The 18,461-nt window shown below is 43.8% G+C and overlaps 1 protein-coding gene across 1 annotated transcript in view; it reads right to left on the bottom strand.

Annotated features, from left to right (window-relative positions):
- Positions 1–16,122, bottom strand: part of SNRNP200 (small nuclear ribonucleoprotein U5 subunit 200) — a 47,613-nt gene extending 31,491 nt beyond the window's left edge. The window contains exons 1-14 of the mRNA XM_026715247.2: positions 15,897–16,122; positions 12,939–13,102; positions 11,560–11,731; positions 10,149–10,341; positions 9,371–9,426; positions 8,528–8,626; positions 7,222–7,374; positions 5,673–5,772; positions 3,839–3,975; positions 2,952–3,035; positions 2,676–2,849; positions 2,051–2,188; positions 1,334–1,489; positions 175–345 (exon numbers count right to left, since the gene is read on the bottom strand). Coding sequence (XP_026571032.1) covers positions 175–345; positions 1,334–1,489; positions 2,051–2,188; positions 2,676–2,849; positions 2,952–3,035; positions 3,839–3,975; positions 5,673–5,772; positions 7,222–7,374; positions 8,528–8,626; positions 9,371–9,426; positions 10,149–10,341; positions 11,560–11,731; positions 12,939–13,102; positions 15,897–15,941 — 1,842 coding nt within the window. The 5' untranslated portion in view covers positions 15,942–16,122. The remainder of the gene's footprint in view (positions 1–174; positions 346–1,333; positions 1,490–2,050; positions 2,189–2,675; positions 2,850–2,951; positions 3,036–3,838; positions 3,976–5,672; positions 5,773–7,221; positions 7,375–8,527; positions 8,627–9,370; positions 9,427–10,148; positions 10,342–11,559; positions 11,732–12,938; positions 13,103–15,896) is intronic.
- Between the last annotated feature and the right edge of the window lie 2,339 nt (positions 16,123–18,461).

Genomic DNA, 18,461 nt, shown 5'->3' on the forward strand with positions numbered 1-18,461 from the left:
TTGGGGGGGGCCATAGGCTGACTCTGCAAACCGCTTAGAGAGGGCTGGGAAGCACTGGGAAGTGGTATGTAACTCTAAATCCTATTGGTATTCCAACGGATCGTGCTGCCGTGGGGGGGAAGGATGCCTGGATCCCATCTGGCCCCAACAAGAACCTTGAGAGGGTCAACTCACCAAGATAATGAGGCGCACCAACTGGGTGTAGGTACGCTCCCCTCCTTTGCGAGTGATGATGTCCCACTTCTCTGGGGTGCAGACGATGATCTGGGTGGCGTTGATTTCTTCTTTGCACAACTGGTGGTCGCCGGTCAGCTCAGCCACCGTGATGCCGTAAGTGGCCAAGCGCTACAGGGAAGGAGGGAATGGGGTGAAAAAGGTATTGAGTGACTGACTGACTGACTGACTGACTGACTTCTTCATTGGCCAAGGGTGATTGGACACCCAAGGAATTTGTCTTTGGTGCACGTGCTCTCAGTGTACATAAAAAGAAAAGATACATTCGTCAAGAATCACCAGGTACGACACTTAATAGTCATTATAACACTTAATTGTCAAGCCCGAAATCGACATTTGCGTAGCCATTTTATTTAGCCTTATTATATATTCCTTTTCTATCTCTTTGCTGGCCGTGGAGGGTGGGGAATGGTTTCCACATTCCTAAGGTGGGATGAATGGAGATAAGAGAGAGTTGTTTAGGCTAGCTGACTCTCCTTCCCGTGGGAAAGAAAGCTGACCCTGCTGAGACCTGGAGGTGGAGTGGAGATAGAGAGAGCTGTTTAGGCTAGGTGGTTCTTCTTCCTGTGGGAAGGAAAGCTGACCCTGCTGAGACCTGGAGGTGGAGTGGAGATAGAGTTGTTTAGGCTAGGTGGGTCTTCTTCCTGTGGGAAGGAAAGCTGACCCTGCTGAGACCTGGAGGTGGAGTGGAGATAGAGTTGTTTAGGCTAGGTGGGTCTTCTTCCTGTGGGAAGGAAAGCTGACTTTGCTGAGTCTTGGAGGTGGAGATTGATGACACCAAGGCAAACATTGATTTACTTCTATTGGAGAATGTGACTTTTGGGGGGCTGTTTCTTAACTTCCAATATTATCTGGTGCAATTCCGGGTTGTGTCAGATTGAGAATTACAACAGACTTTGCCAATTTGATGCTTTCCTAAATAAAAGAAATGAGTTTTGGAAGATGGACGTTGCTCTTTTCTTTTTTTTAAATGGATTTCATCCCTTGGAAAGCCGACCTTAATGTCGATCATTAAGACTGGGCACAACTGGTTGGCCTCAAGCTGCGCTCCACTCGTGTGCGTGTCTTCTACCGACTCACCATCAACTCTTCTTCTTACCTTCCCAAAGCTGCCCACCATCTCCTGCACTAGGGACCTCATGGGGGCGATGTAGATAATTTTGAAGTCATCGATGTTGATTGTCCCGTCTAAATTGATATGCTTTCCGATCTCGCGCAGCATGCACATCAAAGCCACGTTGGTCTTCCCGGCACCCTGGAGGAGGAGAGAGCGTCAAGAGAGAGAAGCCGATCCTCCTCATTCCTGCTGTGACTCCCTCAACCCCTGCCCCGTAGAACGCACTGAAGGGGAGGGAAGAGAGATTCGGGGTTCTTTGTTGACGGATTAGCCCTTGGGCCGTATGCGAGGGCAAAATTCCAGAAACAAGATGATCACTAAAAATTGTGTTTTATTCGCAATTGTGTTTTATTCCAATTCCATTTCAGATTGCTTTGATCAATCTGAAATGAAATTGGAATAAAACACAATTGCGAAAAATTAGAATAAAATAAGATTTCCAATGAAATTGGAAGAAAGTACAGTCTAAAATGAAATTGGAATAGAATACGATAATTTAAGAGAGAGATAAAACGTGATAAAATGATATTTCGGTGTCGTAAGAGAGCAGCCTTTGTCTTCCCCAAGGTGTTCTGGGCTATAATTCTCACCAGAATGACTCTGGGGAGGGAAGGAGGGAGGGAGGGGGTCGCGGTTTTAACTCAACGCATCAGAGAGTGGGGAAAACTCAAGATAGGAGAAGAGAAAGGTGACACTTGCCGTGGGCGCACACAGTAGCAGGTTCATGTCCGTCTCGAGCGCCGCGCGGTAGAGTTTGCTCTGAATCCTGTTCAGGGTTTTGAAGCCTTCGAATCCAGCCTGGGCATACTTGGGGAGCTTTTCTACAGGAACGAGTTGCTGAGGAAGATGATGGAGGAAGAAGAGGAATGACTGCGATGCCAAATTCACATAACATAAGCCCCAGCAGGGAAATGAGAGTGTCCGGGTTCCAGCGGATGCCCTAATTAATTCATGAGCCTCGAGTCGAGTTTCAAAAGAAATCCAATTATTTTTTAGGAGCAACGTGTCCGAAAGTGCAGTTGGCTCTGCCCCACGTAATTTACTGCCTACCTATGACCCCGTTTCCCCGTCCCCTCCTCCTCCTCCTCCCAGGGTGTGTCCTAAATCGCATTCTCCAACCGAGCACTTTCTCGGGCTGTGGAAAACACGCCTCTCTGGCTTGCTCTGGGTAACCTGGGATACAATCTGGAGAAAGGTATGTGTGGAATGGGCTTCTGGTCATAGCAACGGAGCTTCTCCATCAATTCTCCCCCTCTCCCCCGCCTAGGGCAACTCAAGAGCAGGCCCAGGAACGCTTTAGGAGTTGACAGAGAGGGAGGCTCACCTCTTCCGATCCGAAGGGCTTGGGCTTAAGGGCAGGGACGTGAACTTCCTCGTAGCCTTTGCGCTGTTTGCGGAAAGAGCCATCGGGCAGCTGACATCGCTTGTTGGCCATGAAGTGGCTTCCTTGGGCAAACACGAGGTCTTCCAGGTCCAGCACTTGCCGAGGGGCCAAGGCCTGCGATTCAAGAAGGCAAATGTCACTTGGGAGAGGACTTCAGACAGGCAGAGGAAATTGAGCCCTCAAGCCAGCCTCTAACCACTCCATCCATCCAATTACCTCTCCTCCTTGGTCCAGATCCATGGTTTCCAGGTCGGTGTCCATGCGGGACTGACGGACACGTTCCCTGCGACAGCGTTCCTCCTGAAAGAGAAGGCAAGGCCAACAAGTGGCTTTAAATCTTAATTCTGATGGTGAATGGCAGAGATATTTTTCAAACAAAACCCTAAACAGCATCTAAAGGTGGGTAGTTGTTGTTTTGGAGAGGTGGGGAGGTGAGGTGTGTGAGTGAGGAATTAGAAGCTTTTGTGTACCAACATTTGTTAACCAACATTTGTTAAGCTTCAGTCCCTAAAACCTGTCGTCTTAAATACCCTTTCCAAGGAATAAGCCCCAATGAAAGGGGTCATTTTACAATGATGACAGACAACTGTAGAAGGTCATCTTACGTTCAACAAGTAAGAACGTAGAAACTTAATGAGGAATAAAGTAGCACAGATTATTCAGCTGCAATATTAAAGGAATAGTATTTTAACCCAGGTGGCAGAGCGGTTAAAGTGCAGTATTTCCAGCAAACTCTGCCAAGTGTCATCGGTTCGATCCTGACCGACTCAAGGTTGACTCCCATTCTTCCGAGGTGGGTAAAATGAGGACCCACAACGTTGGGGACAATACGCAAATAATGCTTACGTTTATAGGGAGTGCTATAAAGGCACTATGGGGTTGGAATGTAAGGTAAGCCTTAAATGCTATTGTTATTGTTCACTTGTTTTAGTAGCGCTTCAATTGTGTATTTCTCTTAACGTAGCAATGCTAGAGACACGAAAGATAAGCTACACGGTGCAGCTGCATTGCGCAAAGTCAATCCTAGTTCTGGATTTGCCTGCTTTGGTACAAACGTCCTTTTAAAAAGGTTTCTCTCTTGATCGTTACTGTCAAATTCTTACCCGGATCAAATCTTCCTTCTCAGTTTCATGCAGCTGGTACAGGAACTTGGACAACTCGGGGTCTGACTCCATCTTTCCCATAATCCTCTCCTTCTCAGCTTCACTCTGAGCACTGGCCAGGAGACTGCAGTAGAGGACTAGAGCCAGAAAGCAAAAATATCAGTCAAATATTCTACGGAGATTCTCTTGTCATCGGGGTCACGTTCTGGTTTTTCTTTGAAGACGTTTTGCTTCTCATCCAAGGAGCTTCAGCTCTTCAACGTAGGCCAGAGGTCTCCAAACTTGGCAACTTTAAGACTTGTGGACTTCAACTCCCAGAATTCCTCAGAGCAAGGAGTGAGGAAGTCCACAAGCCTTAAAGTTGCCAAGTCTGGGGACCCCTGACACAGGAGAACAAATCCCTCAGGACTATATTCAGCAATCCATCTGTATTTAAAAGACAGTAAAGTCCACATTTGAAGACAGTAAAGTCCACATTTTGGACAGAGAGGACCGCTGGTTTGAAAGAGGGGTTAAAGAGGCCATTCTATGTCAAAACTGAAAAAAAACAACAACAATAGCACTTAGACTTATGGTGTCAGGATTCCGGCAGTCACCCCAATGAAATCGTGAGTCTTGAGCCAAACTTCCAAAACTTCCAAAGGATTTATTGGGAGTTAACACATCCGGCATTGCCTGGGTGTAGCCGGCTCTGAGACACATCATTCATTGTCACCCTTGACCTTGGTTTTCCCTCCACCCCCTGGGTGTATTGTAATTGATATTCTCCAATGGGACACCTCCATAGCCCAGAGTCATCAATCATGCTCTCCAGTTAGAGATTTGCCTGGCAGAAACTTCAGTCACCTAGTTACTATCTTTGAAAACATTTATGGAATGCACTTTTGCTTTCCAAGCTGCCGCACTGCTCTTTCAAATCCCTTCCCCGCCCACCTTCCCTTTGTCTTGGCAACTGGAAAAAACAACAACATAGAAATATTTTATGAGTTGACAGAGGGATCATCTATCTCCATTCGACAACACAGTCCTTTCAGCAGTTCCAAGAAGGCTTCACACCCCATTGCACCACTCAGGTGACCCTGAGACAACAGGTAAACCTCCAAGTGGCCTCAACAACCTTCCAAAAGGATGCAAATGACCAGCTGCCTGCAAGGAGTATAAATCCTTCCCTTCCCTACCATCCCGTTAGAACTGAAGAAGCTTCTTGGATGAGAAGCAGAAACGTCTTCAAAAGAAAAACGAGAAAGTCCAGCGGCCTCTTGGGGAAAAAAGCACCTTTGGTTCAAAACATCAGTTGCACATCACACACACACACACACACAGAGGAAGGACATAAATATAAAATTCTCACAAGGGAAATACGCAGCATGCAGGCTAGTATTGCAGGGGATCCTCAATTTATCCCCCAGTCAGTAAGCAAGCATTCGAAGTTACAACGGATCTACGGGGGCGAGGGACTTGCGACCTGGATTCCCACAGCTGGGAGGTGGACCAACTTGCCTTCAGAAGTGATGGGTCCTTCATCACTGGAGAACACACTGAACTTAAGAACAGGCTGGACAGCCACTTGTGTCTGAAATGGGCACAGGGTCCCCTGCTTGAGCCTGGGGGTTGGACTAGAAGACCTCCAAGGCCCCTTCCAGCTCTATTCTGACCGTTTTCAGAAGCCAGAAAGGGGAAAAGGGGATTCTTTGAAATCCGAGCGGGGTGGAAAGAAGAAAAAACCCCAACTCTCCTCTGCTAGGGCATCTCAAAGGACCTTTTGGGACAAGAAGCCAATTCTTGGGGAGCGCCACAAAGGAGCGTTTCACATTCCAGCGACACAGATACTCACTCATCATCCTGTGCTGCCTCAGCACCTTGATGAAGTCAAAGGTGTTAAATCCCAGGAGCAGAACCAGCTGGTTTTCACATTCTCGGTCATCGCTGGCCGTCTTGGGGGAAGGAAGCGAAGAAAACGGAGAGAGGCGGCTGTCAGTTTGAAACCGTTTCGAACCGTTTCATCTTCTACGGATGACGAGTGGGGCCTCGAATGGCAGAAGGGCAAAGAGAGGCACAGGGCAGTCGGGAAAATGAAACGTAGGAGGGCTGCCTTTGACTGGCAGGTGCCCTTCAGGAGTTTGGAGCCAGCCTTCTTTGGAGATAATACCACGCTGCATTTGGCTCTTCCGAATTTTGCAAACTGGGCTTCCCTGTATAAATACAAGTCTAGGGAACTGATAGAATATTTGTGGCTCAGGGTTAAAATGAGGAATCTGCGCTTGATTTGTTTCCTTATTTCAATACCCAAACAGGTAACATCATCCATGCAAAAGAGAGTGGGATTTGTAGAAAGGTGGTGGTGGAGGTGAAGGAGGAGGAGGAGTGAGGGGTCCTTGGTGCTCTCTGAGCTTGACTGTTTTCTTGCAGACGTTTCATTACCCAACTAGGTAACATCATCAGCTCTAAAAGAAAATGGGATTTGCTCTGGGTTCCTTGAATACTCCCACCAATACTGGCAGTGCGAGTCGTTAGCATTACAAACGGAAGACAAACAACAACTCCCTTCTAGCACTGAGGATGTTACCTAGCTGGGTAATGAAACATCTAAGAAAACAACTAAGCTCAGAGGAACCCCAAGGCCCTCATAATACGTCTGTAGAGCCCGGGTATACCAGAGAGAAGCCAAAAGACAGCTTTCCCCCCCCAAGAGCTTTCCTGCTTCCCATTTCAGGCCCCAGAGATTGAGAAAATTGGTGTTGTACTTCAGCGAAAAGACAAGAGAAAAGTGCCTTCCTCTTGAAGGGCTTGAAAGAATTGGATCTTTGACATAGGCACGTTTGTGAAAGATGGGTCGGATGGTATAAATATGCGCAACTTTTTATTTATCACATTAATCTAGCCAAAGGCAACACCAGGCACTTTCAGACACCGAAATGCTGTATGAAACATCAGAATAATAAATAAAGACCTTACATTTAACCCTACAATTAACACTGAATGAAGCAGGAGGGTGGGCCGTTCTCTATTCCATCAGTCACCACCGATGTGCCACACCGCGACTGGGGGTCCCAAGCTAGTTGGCACAGCCAGGTCTTCCAAGGCCTTTCAGGAGGCCAAGAGGGACAGGACTGACTTTTTTAGGGGAGGGGGACAACGACAAAGATGTCCCAGAGCAGGGGTCTCCCACCATGGCCACTTTAAGACTTGTGGACTTCTAGAAGCGGAAGTCCCCAAGTCTTAAATCGGCCAAGGTGGGAGACCCCTGTTCCAGAGGACAGCAGCCGCAGCAGGGAAGGCTCTTCTTCTGGAGCCCCAAATATTAAGCCAACCCCCCCCACCCACACCAAAAAAAGGCAGGATCAGGATCAGAGCACCAAGATCAAACAAGCAAGCAAGCACACCTTCAAGATTTCCAGCACTTCGTCAGCCTTCTTTTGGGAGACGATGGCATCGTCATAGAAACGGCTCAGCTGGCGTTGCAGCCAAAAGGCGTCGATGTCCCTGGGATGCAGATCTTTCTTCTTGGAGCACATCAGTTCCCCCGAGGCCACCAGCTGGGGAGAAATGCCAGGACTCGCACCCTGAGCTTGGCTAAGCACACACACACACACCCCAAAGCCCGAAGGCGACGCTAGGAATACGTAGCCTCTCTCATTCTTCCTGAAATTAGAAAGCACTTACAACAGGGGTCTCCAACCTTGGCCACTTTAAGCCTGGTGGACTTCAATTCCCAGAATTCCCCAGGCAGCGTTGGGAGTTGAAGTCTGCCAGGGATAAAGTGGCTGTCATGCCCCCCACCCCCACCCCGTCTGAATCCGAGAAGGAAGACGAACAGCTGACAGGGAGTGGGAGTGTGGCACCGTTGGCTGTGGTGGAAACTGGGGAAGGGCAAAGTCCGGCTGGGCAGAGCAGGGGAGAGCTAGAATAAAGGAGGGGGAGTTCAGAGGAAGATCCAAGCCCACCCCCTCTTCATCCTAGAACACACAGGGAGGAACGGAGAAGGGAGCAACGTGGGTTGCATGGCTTACGGGGGAGGAAAGGGCCCTGATTCCCTTCATTAGCCACATCTGGGAATGAAAGTTTAAGAGATGCAAGCTGACTGCAGAGCAAACGTGAGTTTATCTTGTGTCGACTGCTTATCTGTGTTCCTGGCGTCTTCCAAACTGTGTTGAGTTATTGCTGTGCCCTCAAGTCTGAAATTCTTTCTCTTGTCCTGCTGGACTAATTAATTACTTCAGTTTGGCTTGTTTGAACTTTAAAGTTTTTGTTGACCATGTTTTGGACTTCATTCACTGCAGCCAAAGGCTGTTCCTGGGAGAGTTTTCCTCCAGCCAAGAAGGTAACCAGGACATTGGGGTCAAAGGTGGAGCTAATAAAGGGACTCCTACGGATTATCTAACTGTGTTGCCTTTGTGCCATTGAGGGTCACCACAACGGCCAAGGTTGGAGACCCCTGCACTACAGGGAATCCTTGAACGCAGATATAAAATTGCAACAGAAATGTTGGATTCCGTTGTGATCGTGGACTACCTACACAGACTGACATACGTAGGAACAACTGATTCTCAAGTTATTCAAAACCTTTTCCCCTGGCCAGGATTTTTCCAGGAAAACGTACAAGGTGGCTAGTCTCCAATGTAATCAAACTAATTTTTGATTTTATTTATTTTTTAAAAACCAAAAGGCCTCGTTTTCCCGGGGACTCACGTTAGCCGAGAGGGTGCAGCGTACGACAGCTTCATCGCCTTCCAGGTCTTCATCGGATGCTTCATCCCGGACTTCGCCGTAGACATCCTCATCGCCTTCCTGTTGGTTCACAACGGCTCTTTTTACTTAAAATAGCCCCTTCACGATTCAATGTTGCTAAGAGGTCAAGCCTGAGACTGGTTAGGGGGTGGATTGGGTTATACCTGGGTTATTCATACAAATTCAGTTTGACACACTTGGAAGCTGAAAGTGGGGTGGGGGAAGAGCTGAGAGCCAAAATGACATAGCTGGACAATGGGTCAACCACGTTCCAATGGTTGCTTGGCCAGAGGGAGGAGAAGCGAAGCTGCCAGGAAGCCATTTCACACCCTGGTTGGACAAGGTGACATATTGTTTTGGAAAATTGAGAAAATTCTAGTTATAGTGATGTGGAAAGCCAGGAAACTTTCAGTGCTGCCTTTCCACTAGTCCAGAGGTCTCCAAACTTGGCAACTTTGAAGACTCGTGGACTTCAACTCCCAGAATTCCCCAGCCAGCAATGGAGAATTCTGGGAGTTTGGAGACCTCTGCACTAGTTAGTGCCAAAATGATGTACTTTAATCAATTTGTTGTTTGAGGAATTGCAATGCCTCGGAGTGCATTGTTTTACGATGGTTACATTGCTTGGAACCTGGCATAGGATTTCTCTCCTGACATTCTACAGCAGAGCTCCCCAACTTTTCTGGGTTGGGGGCCCAGGGGGAGGGGAGCAGGGGCCTTTATGCACAAGCCAGTCATGCAGTTAGTGGGTCACGGCTTAGGCTGAGGACCCCTGTTCTACAGCACAGGAGCCTCCACGCTCACCTCTTCGTCTGACTCAAACTGCACGTTCACTCCGTAAGTCTCATCGATGTTGTCATCTGCCAAGGAAAGCAAAGGGTTTCGGTGAGGAAAAGCAGGGAGAGGCAGTCCTCCCTTTAGAACCACGGCTTTTCGTGACCGTAAGTTACGATGTCGGGGAAAAGAGGTAATTTTACAAGAGTCACACCACGCAAAGGCTTTTGGGTGTGAAGCTCATCCTTCCCTCCCAGCTGGAGCTTCTGCCATCCCAATGCAACAACTAAGATCGCCAGAAGTTTCCCATTATCAAACTTAGCAACCCAAACCGCAGCCCAATCCTTAAAATGTTTTTCAAATCTGGTAGATCTCACGATGAAATCACCAAAACGTTATACAACCAAACTAGACCGGATTGTGGCTGTGTCGTAGATGTGGGCGTGAGCAGAATTTTGTATTTTATTTTGTCAGGGTTACGTGGTGTATATTGGAGGCGGAGACCCTTTGAGAGCTGCATGCAATGGAATTTCATTTTAATGCATGCCGATTGGTGTATGTTCGAAGTGACAATACGGTTACTCCAAATCTAAAATCTTCTAAGATTTAACCATCTTGGAAACATCCCTGACCCTCGGGGCAGAGAACGATAAGGCAAACAGAATTTGTCCCTGCAGCCTCTTAGCGCCACATCCTGTTTGATCAAATCAAGAAAACCCCAAAAATCAGACTGTACTATAAGCTGCCCCCACCCCAGGTCCTAATTCAGAGAGCATAAGCTGAAAGGAACCGAGGCCGCGGATTATACCCATATTCTGGATCTCCTTGTCTCCGCCATAATCTGTGATCTTCTTGCCCAGGTTAACCAGGACGTGGTAACGGGTGTCGTCGGTCTGGCCCAGCAAGAGGTCGATCTCTTTTCGCCGTTCCTTGTCTCGTAGCTTTTCGTTTTTCAGGACAGCCAGCACTTCATCAGCAGCTCCACAGAGGATGTCTCGAGGCTGCACATTTATATAAATATATATAAAAACTTAAGAAAACATACATACATTTCAATACCGTTATATGTATCCATTGATACCATTCCTTTTGCGCCCAGTTTAATGGCTGAAAACTTGAGAACATTTATCCTGTATCATAGGACTCATTTGTGGGACTGCATGCATCTGTATTTGCGCACACATTGAGCAGAGTCACATTATGGGATCGAGGAGGGGTCTTTGGTGGCCTTTTCTCACTCCCTTCCCCAAAACACAGTTATTCTCCACACCGCGGGCCTTTAGGAATTAAGAGCCGGCTGCTTTCTTGAGCCTTTGATTACGTATAGTCTATTTTAGTTCTGCTTGCTAGTTTATTGCCTTAGTTGGTTTTTAATAGAATAGAATTCTTTATTGGCCAAGTGTGATTGGAGACACAAGGAATTTGTCTTGGTGCAAATGCTCTCAGTGTACGTAAGGGAAAAGATACATTTGTCAAGAGTCAAGAATCATAAGGTACAACACTTAATAATAGTCATAAGGTACAATAAGCAATCGTATTCTATTCATTCTTAATATGTTTTCATTTGATAACTGTTCTATTATTTTACATGCCATGTTGTCTGAGCCATAAACATGTTTCAGAAAGCGATAATAAGCATTTGTGGAAACACAACATAATTGGAAATAATTCTTTGGTAATACTTCGGCTACACCCCTGAACAATCACGGTTAAAAAAAAAAAATCCAAAGTCAGTTCAAACACCAGGAATCATATCTCAGCGGCGCTATTGGGGAAATAAAGACTGGATTAAGTTATCCATAAAAAGATAATGAGGCACCAGCTTGTTTTCTTTAGTACAGCATGTAAAAATTCAACATCTCAAGAGTACAAAAAAAACTGGATTTCCCAAACACTACATTAAGCTCCTAGTTTCTACACTGAACCAAATGACATGTTCATTTTACTCAGTGGACAGAAACAGCAAAAAATAAAACAGCTGATCATCTTGAAGTGTTAAGGTATCTCTGTTTTATTTCTTAAAATGTATTGGCCATTCAATTCCAGTGGACTCTACAGAAATGATAAAGAGCTTCAGAAACCTACCTGACTGTGTTTCTACACAAGAGCTCAATTATGGTCTCCTATAGCTTTTGCACAAAAATTGCCAATACTGGTTACAAAGTAGGGTAATTATGAAATCTCAGGTAGGACAAATGCAGCACCTGTTTTTCACTCACCTGATCACCCAGAGCTGCCTGAATGAAGCTCAGTAAAACTTCATAGGTTTCCCGAGTCTCCTTCGTTTTGGGTTTATAGATAATTCCCACCATCTCATCAATACCCTCGGAAAGCAGGGTGTAGCCTTTCATCTTGTTTATGTCATGCCGGTCTTCATCACGTTTGCGCCTCCTAGGAAACCAGGAGGAAGATTAGCCAACAGCCAGAAAAGACACAAGAAAATCTATCTAATGGAGAGCCAAGAAAGCTCTTTCTGAGGATTTATATCATACACAAATGTGTATTTTTTTCTCTGTCCAGATCAAAATTATTCTGATATGGACAGCATTTTAATTACTCTACATTCAGCCCAGGATCCTCCTTTAGAACCGCTCAGTAACTAGAAATCCATCTCTTTAAATTATCCATCCTTTCTCCCCCCCAGACACACCCATTTTCTTTTGATAACGATATTCTTATAAGTTATCGAGAAGCTGAAAATCTGCTCACTTTTGTATTAGATTATCCTAATAAAAGTATCATCCAGCTATGTTTTATGACAAAAATATACATTAATTAGTTCCTTCCTCCATTCACCAATCTGTGATTTTTTTTCTAAATACACAGATCTTCTTTACCCACTGATGGGATAGCTGGTACCCCTATTATTCTACTTGGCTGTGATCTTGTGCCAATGTATTTCAAGATTATGAAATCCTGTCTCTCGGAGATCACCAACCCTCATCATCTTGAAGCACAATAACCACCTTCTTTTCCTACGCCCAGAGGAACATTCTCATTAGCTTGTCTTTATCTCTGCTTACAATTTTCTCTGCCCCAGGCCTCAACTTCTATCGATTCATACTGCTTAATCAGCATTGTTTTTTTCGCAGCATCTTCAACCTCAACCTCTAGTTGAACCTTGGGGAGTGAGATGAAGTAGACCCAAAGGTGCTTTTCCAAGAGGCAACTGGACTTTCTTGTTTTTGTTCTGAAGATGTTTCGCTTCTCATCCAAGAAGCTTCTTCGGCTCTGACAGGATGGTGGGGAAAGGAAGCTCCTGTCAGAGCTGAAAAAGCTTCTTGGGTGGGATGAGAAGCAAAATGTCTTCAAAACAAAAAACAAGGACATCCAAGTTGCCTCCTGAAAAAGCACCTTTGGGACAACCAGGATGACTGAGAATCTCTACAGACCTCTAGAAGTAAAGTTTTCCAGAAGATGATATGGAAACGTTTAATATTCTGATCAACTGAACATGCAGTGCTGGCACATCAGTGTGCAATAGAAACCTCAGCATCATAAGCAGAAGATGCAATGAGCGTGTCAGATCCACCCACTCTGGAATTCACTCAACTCAGTATGATATTAACAGGCAACAAGCATATATTTCTTTGCTTACTTCGCTCTTCTTTCTTCCTGCATCTGGGGTTTGGTCCTTTGGGCCTTATCACCCATGCGGGTGCCCTCCAGCTTCCCAACCAACGATAAGACCTCTCCTGTGGGCTCATCGCGTCTGGTCCGGTCAATCAGAGACCGGTCAGCTTGAAGCACAAGATTAGAGTTCTGAAAGAATTGCCAGACACAGACAAGAGAAAGGGGGAAAAGAGAGAGATCAGCAAGGTGGTAATGGCTATACAACAATTGATTTCAAACATTTCTTGCTTAACCTTTGAGTCAGGCAAGCGCCTAAACGGATTACGTTATAATTAAATGAAAGGCACATTTTTCCATCATTGCCCTGAAATTAGTTCATCGCCACCGAATCACAAAGCGCTGGCAGTAGGTTATGACTGTGTATTTTCAAAGCTGGCAACTTTAAGAAGGGCTTGAAATTTCAAAACATTGGCTTAGGAGATTGGGTTCCATCTCAGGCTCAGAGAAAGATTCTGAACACAATTGATCCATATAATCTTAGATTTAGAATAACTTTATTGTCACTTTGAATGAACACTAATCAGTACACAGTAAAATGAAATTCCATTGCATTCAGCTCACAAAGGGCCGCCACCTTCAATATTCTATTGTATAATCTATTCTATATTCTCTTCTATTTCTATCCCATATTCTAGTCTATATTCTACGCTGTATTCTATTTTCATTCTATATTCTCTTCTAATTCTATCCCATATTCTAGTCTATATTCTACGCTGTATTCTATTTCCATTCTATATTCTCTTCTATTTCTATCCTATATTCTATGTTGTATTCTATTCAATTCTGTATTCTCTTCTATTTCTATCCCATATTCTAGTCTATATTCTATGTTGTATTCTATTTCCATTCTATATTCTCTTCTATTTCTATCCCATATTCTATGTTGTATTCTATTCAATTCTGTATTCTCTTCTAATTCTATCCCATATTCTAGTCTATATTCTATGTTGTATTCTATTTCCATTCTATATTCTCTTCTATTTCTATCCTATATTCTAGTCTATATTCTAGTTGTATTCTATTTCTATTCTATATTCTCTTCTATTTCTATCCTATATTCTATGTTGTATTCAATTCTGTATTCTCTTCTATTTCTATCCTATATTCTAGTCTATATTCTATGTTGTATTCTATTTCCATTCTATATTCTCTTCTATTTCTATCCTATATTCTATGTTGTATTCAATTCTGTATTCTCTTCTATTTCTATCCTATATTCTAGTCTATATTCTACGTTGTATTCTATTTCCATTCTATATTCTCTTCTATTTCTATCCTATATTCTATGTTGTATTCAATTCTGTATTCTCTTCTATTTCTATCCTATATTCTAGTCTATATTCTATGTTGTATTCTATTTCCATTCTATATTCTCTTCTATTTCTATCCTATATTCTAGTCTATATTCTATGTTGTATTCTATTCAATTCTATATTCTCTTCTATTTCTATCCTATATTCTAGTCTATATTCTATGTTGTATTCTATTTCCATTCTATATTCTCTTCTATTTCTATCCTATATTCTATGTTGTATTCTATTCAATTCTGTATTCTCTTCTATTTCTATCCTATATTCTAGTCTATATTCTATGTTGTATTCTATTCCCATTCTATATTCTCTTCTATTTCTATCCTATATTCTAGTCTATATTCTATGTTGTATTCTATTCAATTCTATATTCTCTTCTATTTCTATCCTATATTCTAGTCTATATTCTATGTTGTATTCTATTTCCATTCTATATTCTCTTCTATTTCTATCCTATATTCTAGTCTATATTCTATGTTGTATTCTATTTCCATTCTATATTCTCTTCTATTTCTATCCTATATTCTAGTCTATATTCTATGTTGTATTCTATTTCCATGCTATATTCTCTTCTATTTCTATCCTATATTCTATGTTGTATTCTATTTCCATTCTGTATTCTCTTCTATTTCTATCCTATATTCTATGTTGTATTCTATTCAATTCTGTATTCTCTTCTATTTCTATCCCATATTCTAGTCTATATTCTATGTTGTATTCTATTTCCATTCTATATTCTCTTCTATTTTCTATCCTATATTCTAGTCTATATTCTACGTTGTATTCTATTTCTATTCTATATTCTCTTCTATTTCTATCCCATATTCTATGTTGTATTCTATTCAATTCTGTATTCTTCTAATTCTATCCCATATTCTAGTCTATATTCTATGTTGTATTCTATTTCCATTCTATATTCTCTTCTATTTCTATCCCATATTCTAGTCTATATTCTACGTTGTATTCTATTTCTATTCTATATTCTCTTCTATTTCTATCCTATATTCTAGTTATATTCTATGTTGTATTCTATTTCCATTCTATATTCTCTTCTCTATTTCATCCTATATTCTAGTCTATATTCTATGTTGTATTCTATTTCCATGCTATATTCTCTTCTCCTATATTCTATGTTGTATTCCATTCTATATTCTCTTCTATTTCTATCCTATATTCTATATTCTATGTATTATTCTATTTCCGTTCTATATTCTGCAAGTTCTATGTTTGTGCTTCAGTACGAAACTACGTGGTCGAGTTTAGTTTTTGGGGAGGAAAATAAGGGGGACAGAAATTCAGCCTCTGCCTACCAAAGCTGGCTGGGGGATTCTGGGAGTTGAAGTCCTCCAGGCTTAAAGGGGCCCAGGTTGGAGACCGCTCCCCCCCCTTCTCTGGGCCCCGACTGCTTGGAGGAATCTACCCCCCCAGGACCCCCGAGGATCCCCACAAGAGGGAGGACAGGACAGGCTTCCCTCCCGGTGCCTCCATTCCCAGGCCTGGACTTCCCAAGCCGGCTCCTTCGATCCCCCTTCCGCGGGGCCCAAGGAGGAGGAGACCCCAGCCCGGGACAGGCCCACGAAAGCGGCGCTCGGCCATCCCGGCCCCGCACTCACCGCCTTGTACTCGTACTGCAGGCTCCGGGCGGTCACGTCCGCCATGGCGGCGGCGGCGGCGGCAGCAGCGGATCTTCGGGGAGCTCCGGCCGCTGCTTCGTTCTCCGCCCCGGCTCGGCTGGGCCTTTCTCCGGCCGCTCCGGGTCTCTCGCTTCCCGGGCAACGCTTCCCTCACGCGCAGGCGGAAGAAAGGAGAGAAGGGGGGAGGAAACGTTTCGGAACTTCCGGTTCCGGGTCAACTCCGGTAGTCCTTCCTCTTTTTTTCAAGGCTCGTTCTGGGTACCCGGGAGGAGGAGAGCGTGACGTAAGGATCCCTAGAGGGGACGTCCTTTGGCACGCGCGCTAGACGTGCGGGTTTCTTTTCGACTTCGGCTCTGTGCGCTTCGCCCCGCTCTGAAAGGGACGGCGAAGATAAAAGGAATGACGGAGCGGGAAGGGGCCCCAGCATGGCGGGCCAGTTATTCTCCAACCTTTCAAAAGTCTCCGATGATGGAGCGGCCGCGACGATTCCCCAGGGAGGGAAAGGAGAAGAAATAGGAATATAGAACTTAGAATAGGAGACAGAATAGAATAGGAATAGGAATGGAACAGAATAAAGAATAGAATAGAATGGAATGAAGAATAGAATATAGAATAGAATAAATAGAATATAGAATAGAATAGGAATAGGATTGAGAATAGAATAGAATAGAATAGAGAATAGAATAAATAGAATATAGAAATAGAATAGAATAAAGAATGGAATGGAATAAAGAATAGAATAAAATAATAGAATAAAGAGTAGAATGGAATGGAATAAAGAATAGAATAGAATATAGAATAGAATAGAATAGAATATAGAATACAATAAAGAATAGAATAAATAGAATATAGGAGACAATAAAATAGGAATAGAATAGAATAAACAATAGAATAGAATAAACTAGCATAGAATAAACAACAGAATAAAGAATGGAATGGAATATAGAATATAGAATAGAATAAGGATACAATAAAGATTATAACACAGAACAGGAGACAGAATAGAAGAGAAAATAGAATAGAATAGAAATAGAATAGAATAGGAAGGGACCTTGGAGGTCTTCTAGTCCAACCCCCTCCTCAAGTAGTGGCTATCCAGTCTCTTCTTAAAAGCCTCCAGTGATGGAGCACCCACAATTTCTGGTGGCCAGCACTTCCACCGGTGAATTGTTCTGAATCCAATAACTGGACAATTCTTAAGAACCAAGAATCCGGAGTGACTTTTAAATTGTCCAATTATTCACATCCACTTTTTTTTTTAAAGGGTATTTGACATCATAATGGCTGCAGAGCTGCAGATGCTTTTGGAAGAAACATACTGACAGGGTGCAAATATTGTAAATAGTAAATAAGGCGCTGAATCTTGTGAGAAAACCCATGAATGGTCTGAAAAGCCTGTCTCTGCAAGCTGATCTCCTGTGCTCTTGCTCGGGTGCTATGTCTGATTCTCCCAGTTGGGCAACCAAGCGTGGAGCAGATCATAATCTTGATGAAGTGGAGTTCTTTGAGGACATGTCACACTGACCTCTTCCAAGTGGACGGAGGAGGGCAAGGTCTGTTTATATGTGTACCATGGTCCCATCACTTCCTTTGTAGTGGGACTAAAATATACTCCTAGCATTCTGTCAAGAGATTCCGATTCCAGGAGGCTGATGACTTGTTTACGCCAAGAGATATTTTTAGATCTAACCAAAAGACCTCAATTCACCAGTAGCTGGAATGAACCAGAAGAACCAAGACCCGTTGCTGCTCTATAACATGTCCGTCTTACAACAAATACCATTGACCTAAAAAAAAAAAACCTACAACCAAGGCCATACCCCAAATAGTCATAGTCTTTATATTTGGAAAAGTCAGATTTGGAATTGATGCAAGGGGATTAAATGGGATCTCCTTTGTCTTCCCTGCCTGTCAATTTGTTCAGCTATATAAGGGGTCTCCAGACTTGGCAACTTCAAGACTTGTGGACTTCAACTCCTGCTGGCTGGGGAATTCTGGGAGTTGAAGTCTACAAGCCTTGGAAGTTTTTGAGTATGGAGACCTTGGAGCTCCCTGGATCTTCCCGCAAGGCTTAGTTGTGTTGGCAAGCATAGGTCAAAATGGGGAGTCTTCCCTTTGAGGGCATTTAAAGGTGAGTTACAATGTGCAGGAATGATCACTCAATGTTCCTCCTCTGGACCAATTCCCCCAGCTCAAATCTTGTAACTCTCAACCTTTTTGTGTTCTGAACTGGGCTTCCCAAAATCATCCTGACAAAACCCCTTTTATTTAGGCTAATGTGTATTTCCTCTCATTCACATCCAGCAAAGTCCCGACAAACAGTTTTTCAAGAGATTGCACCTTAATCAGGCTGGGAGAATTGTCAGGCCGATAGCTTCCAAATGCCATGCTGCAGCAGAGAATACTTGCCAACAAGTCGGGAACAGATCTTCACCCTCATTAAATGAACTAATTATCTCCTGCAAACACCATTCCCTTTTGCTCCTCCTTATTCCCTATGGGAGGGGCCATTCACCGTCCACCTGTACCTTTACTCCCGAGTCG

Source organism: Pseudonaja textilis, chromosome 9, assembly GCF_049901715.1.
Source record: "Pseudonaja textilis isolate UNSWEBS1 chromosome 9, rPseTex1.2, whole genome shotgun sequence".
Classification (NCBI taxonomy): domain Eukaryota; kingdom Metazoa; phylum Chordata; class Lepidosauria; order Squamata; family Elapidae; genus Pseudonaja; species Pseudonaja textilis.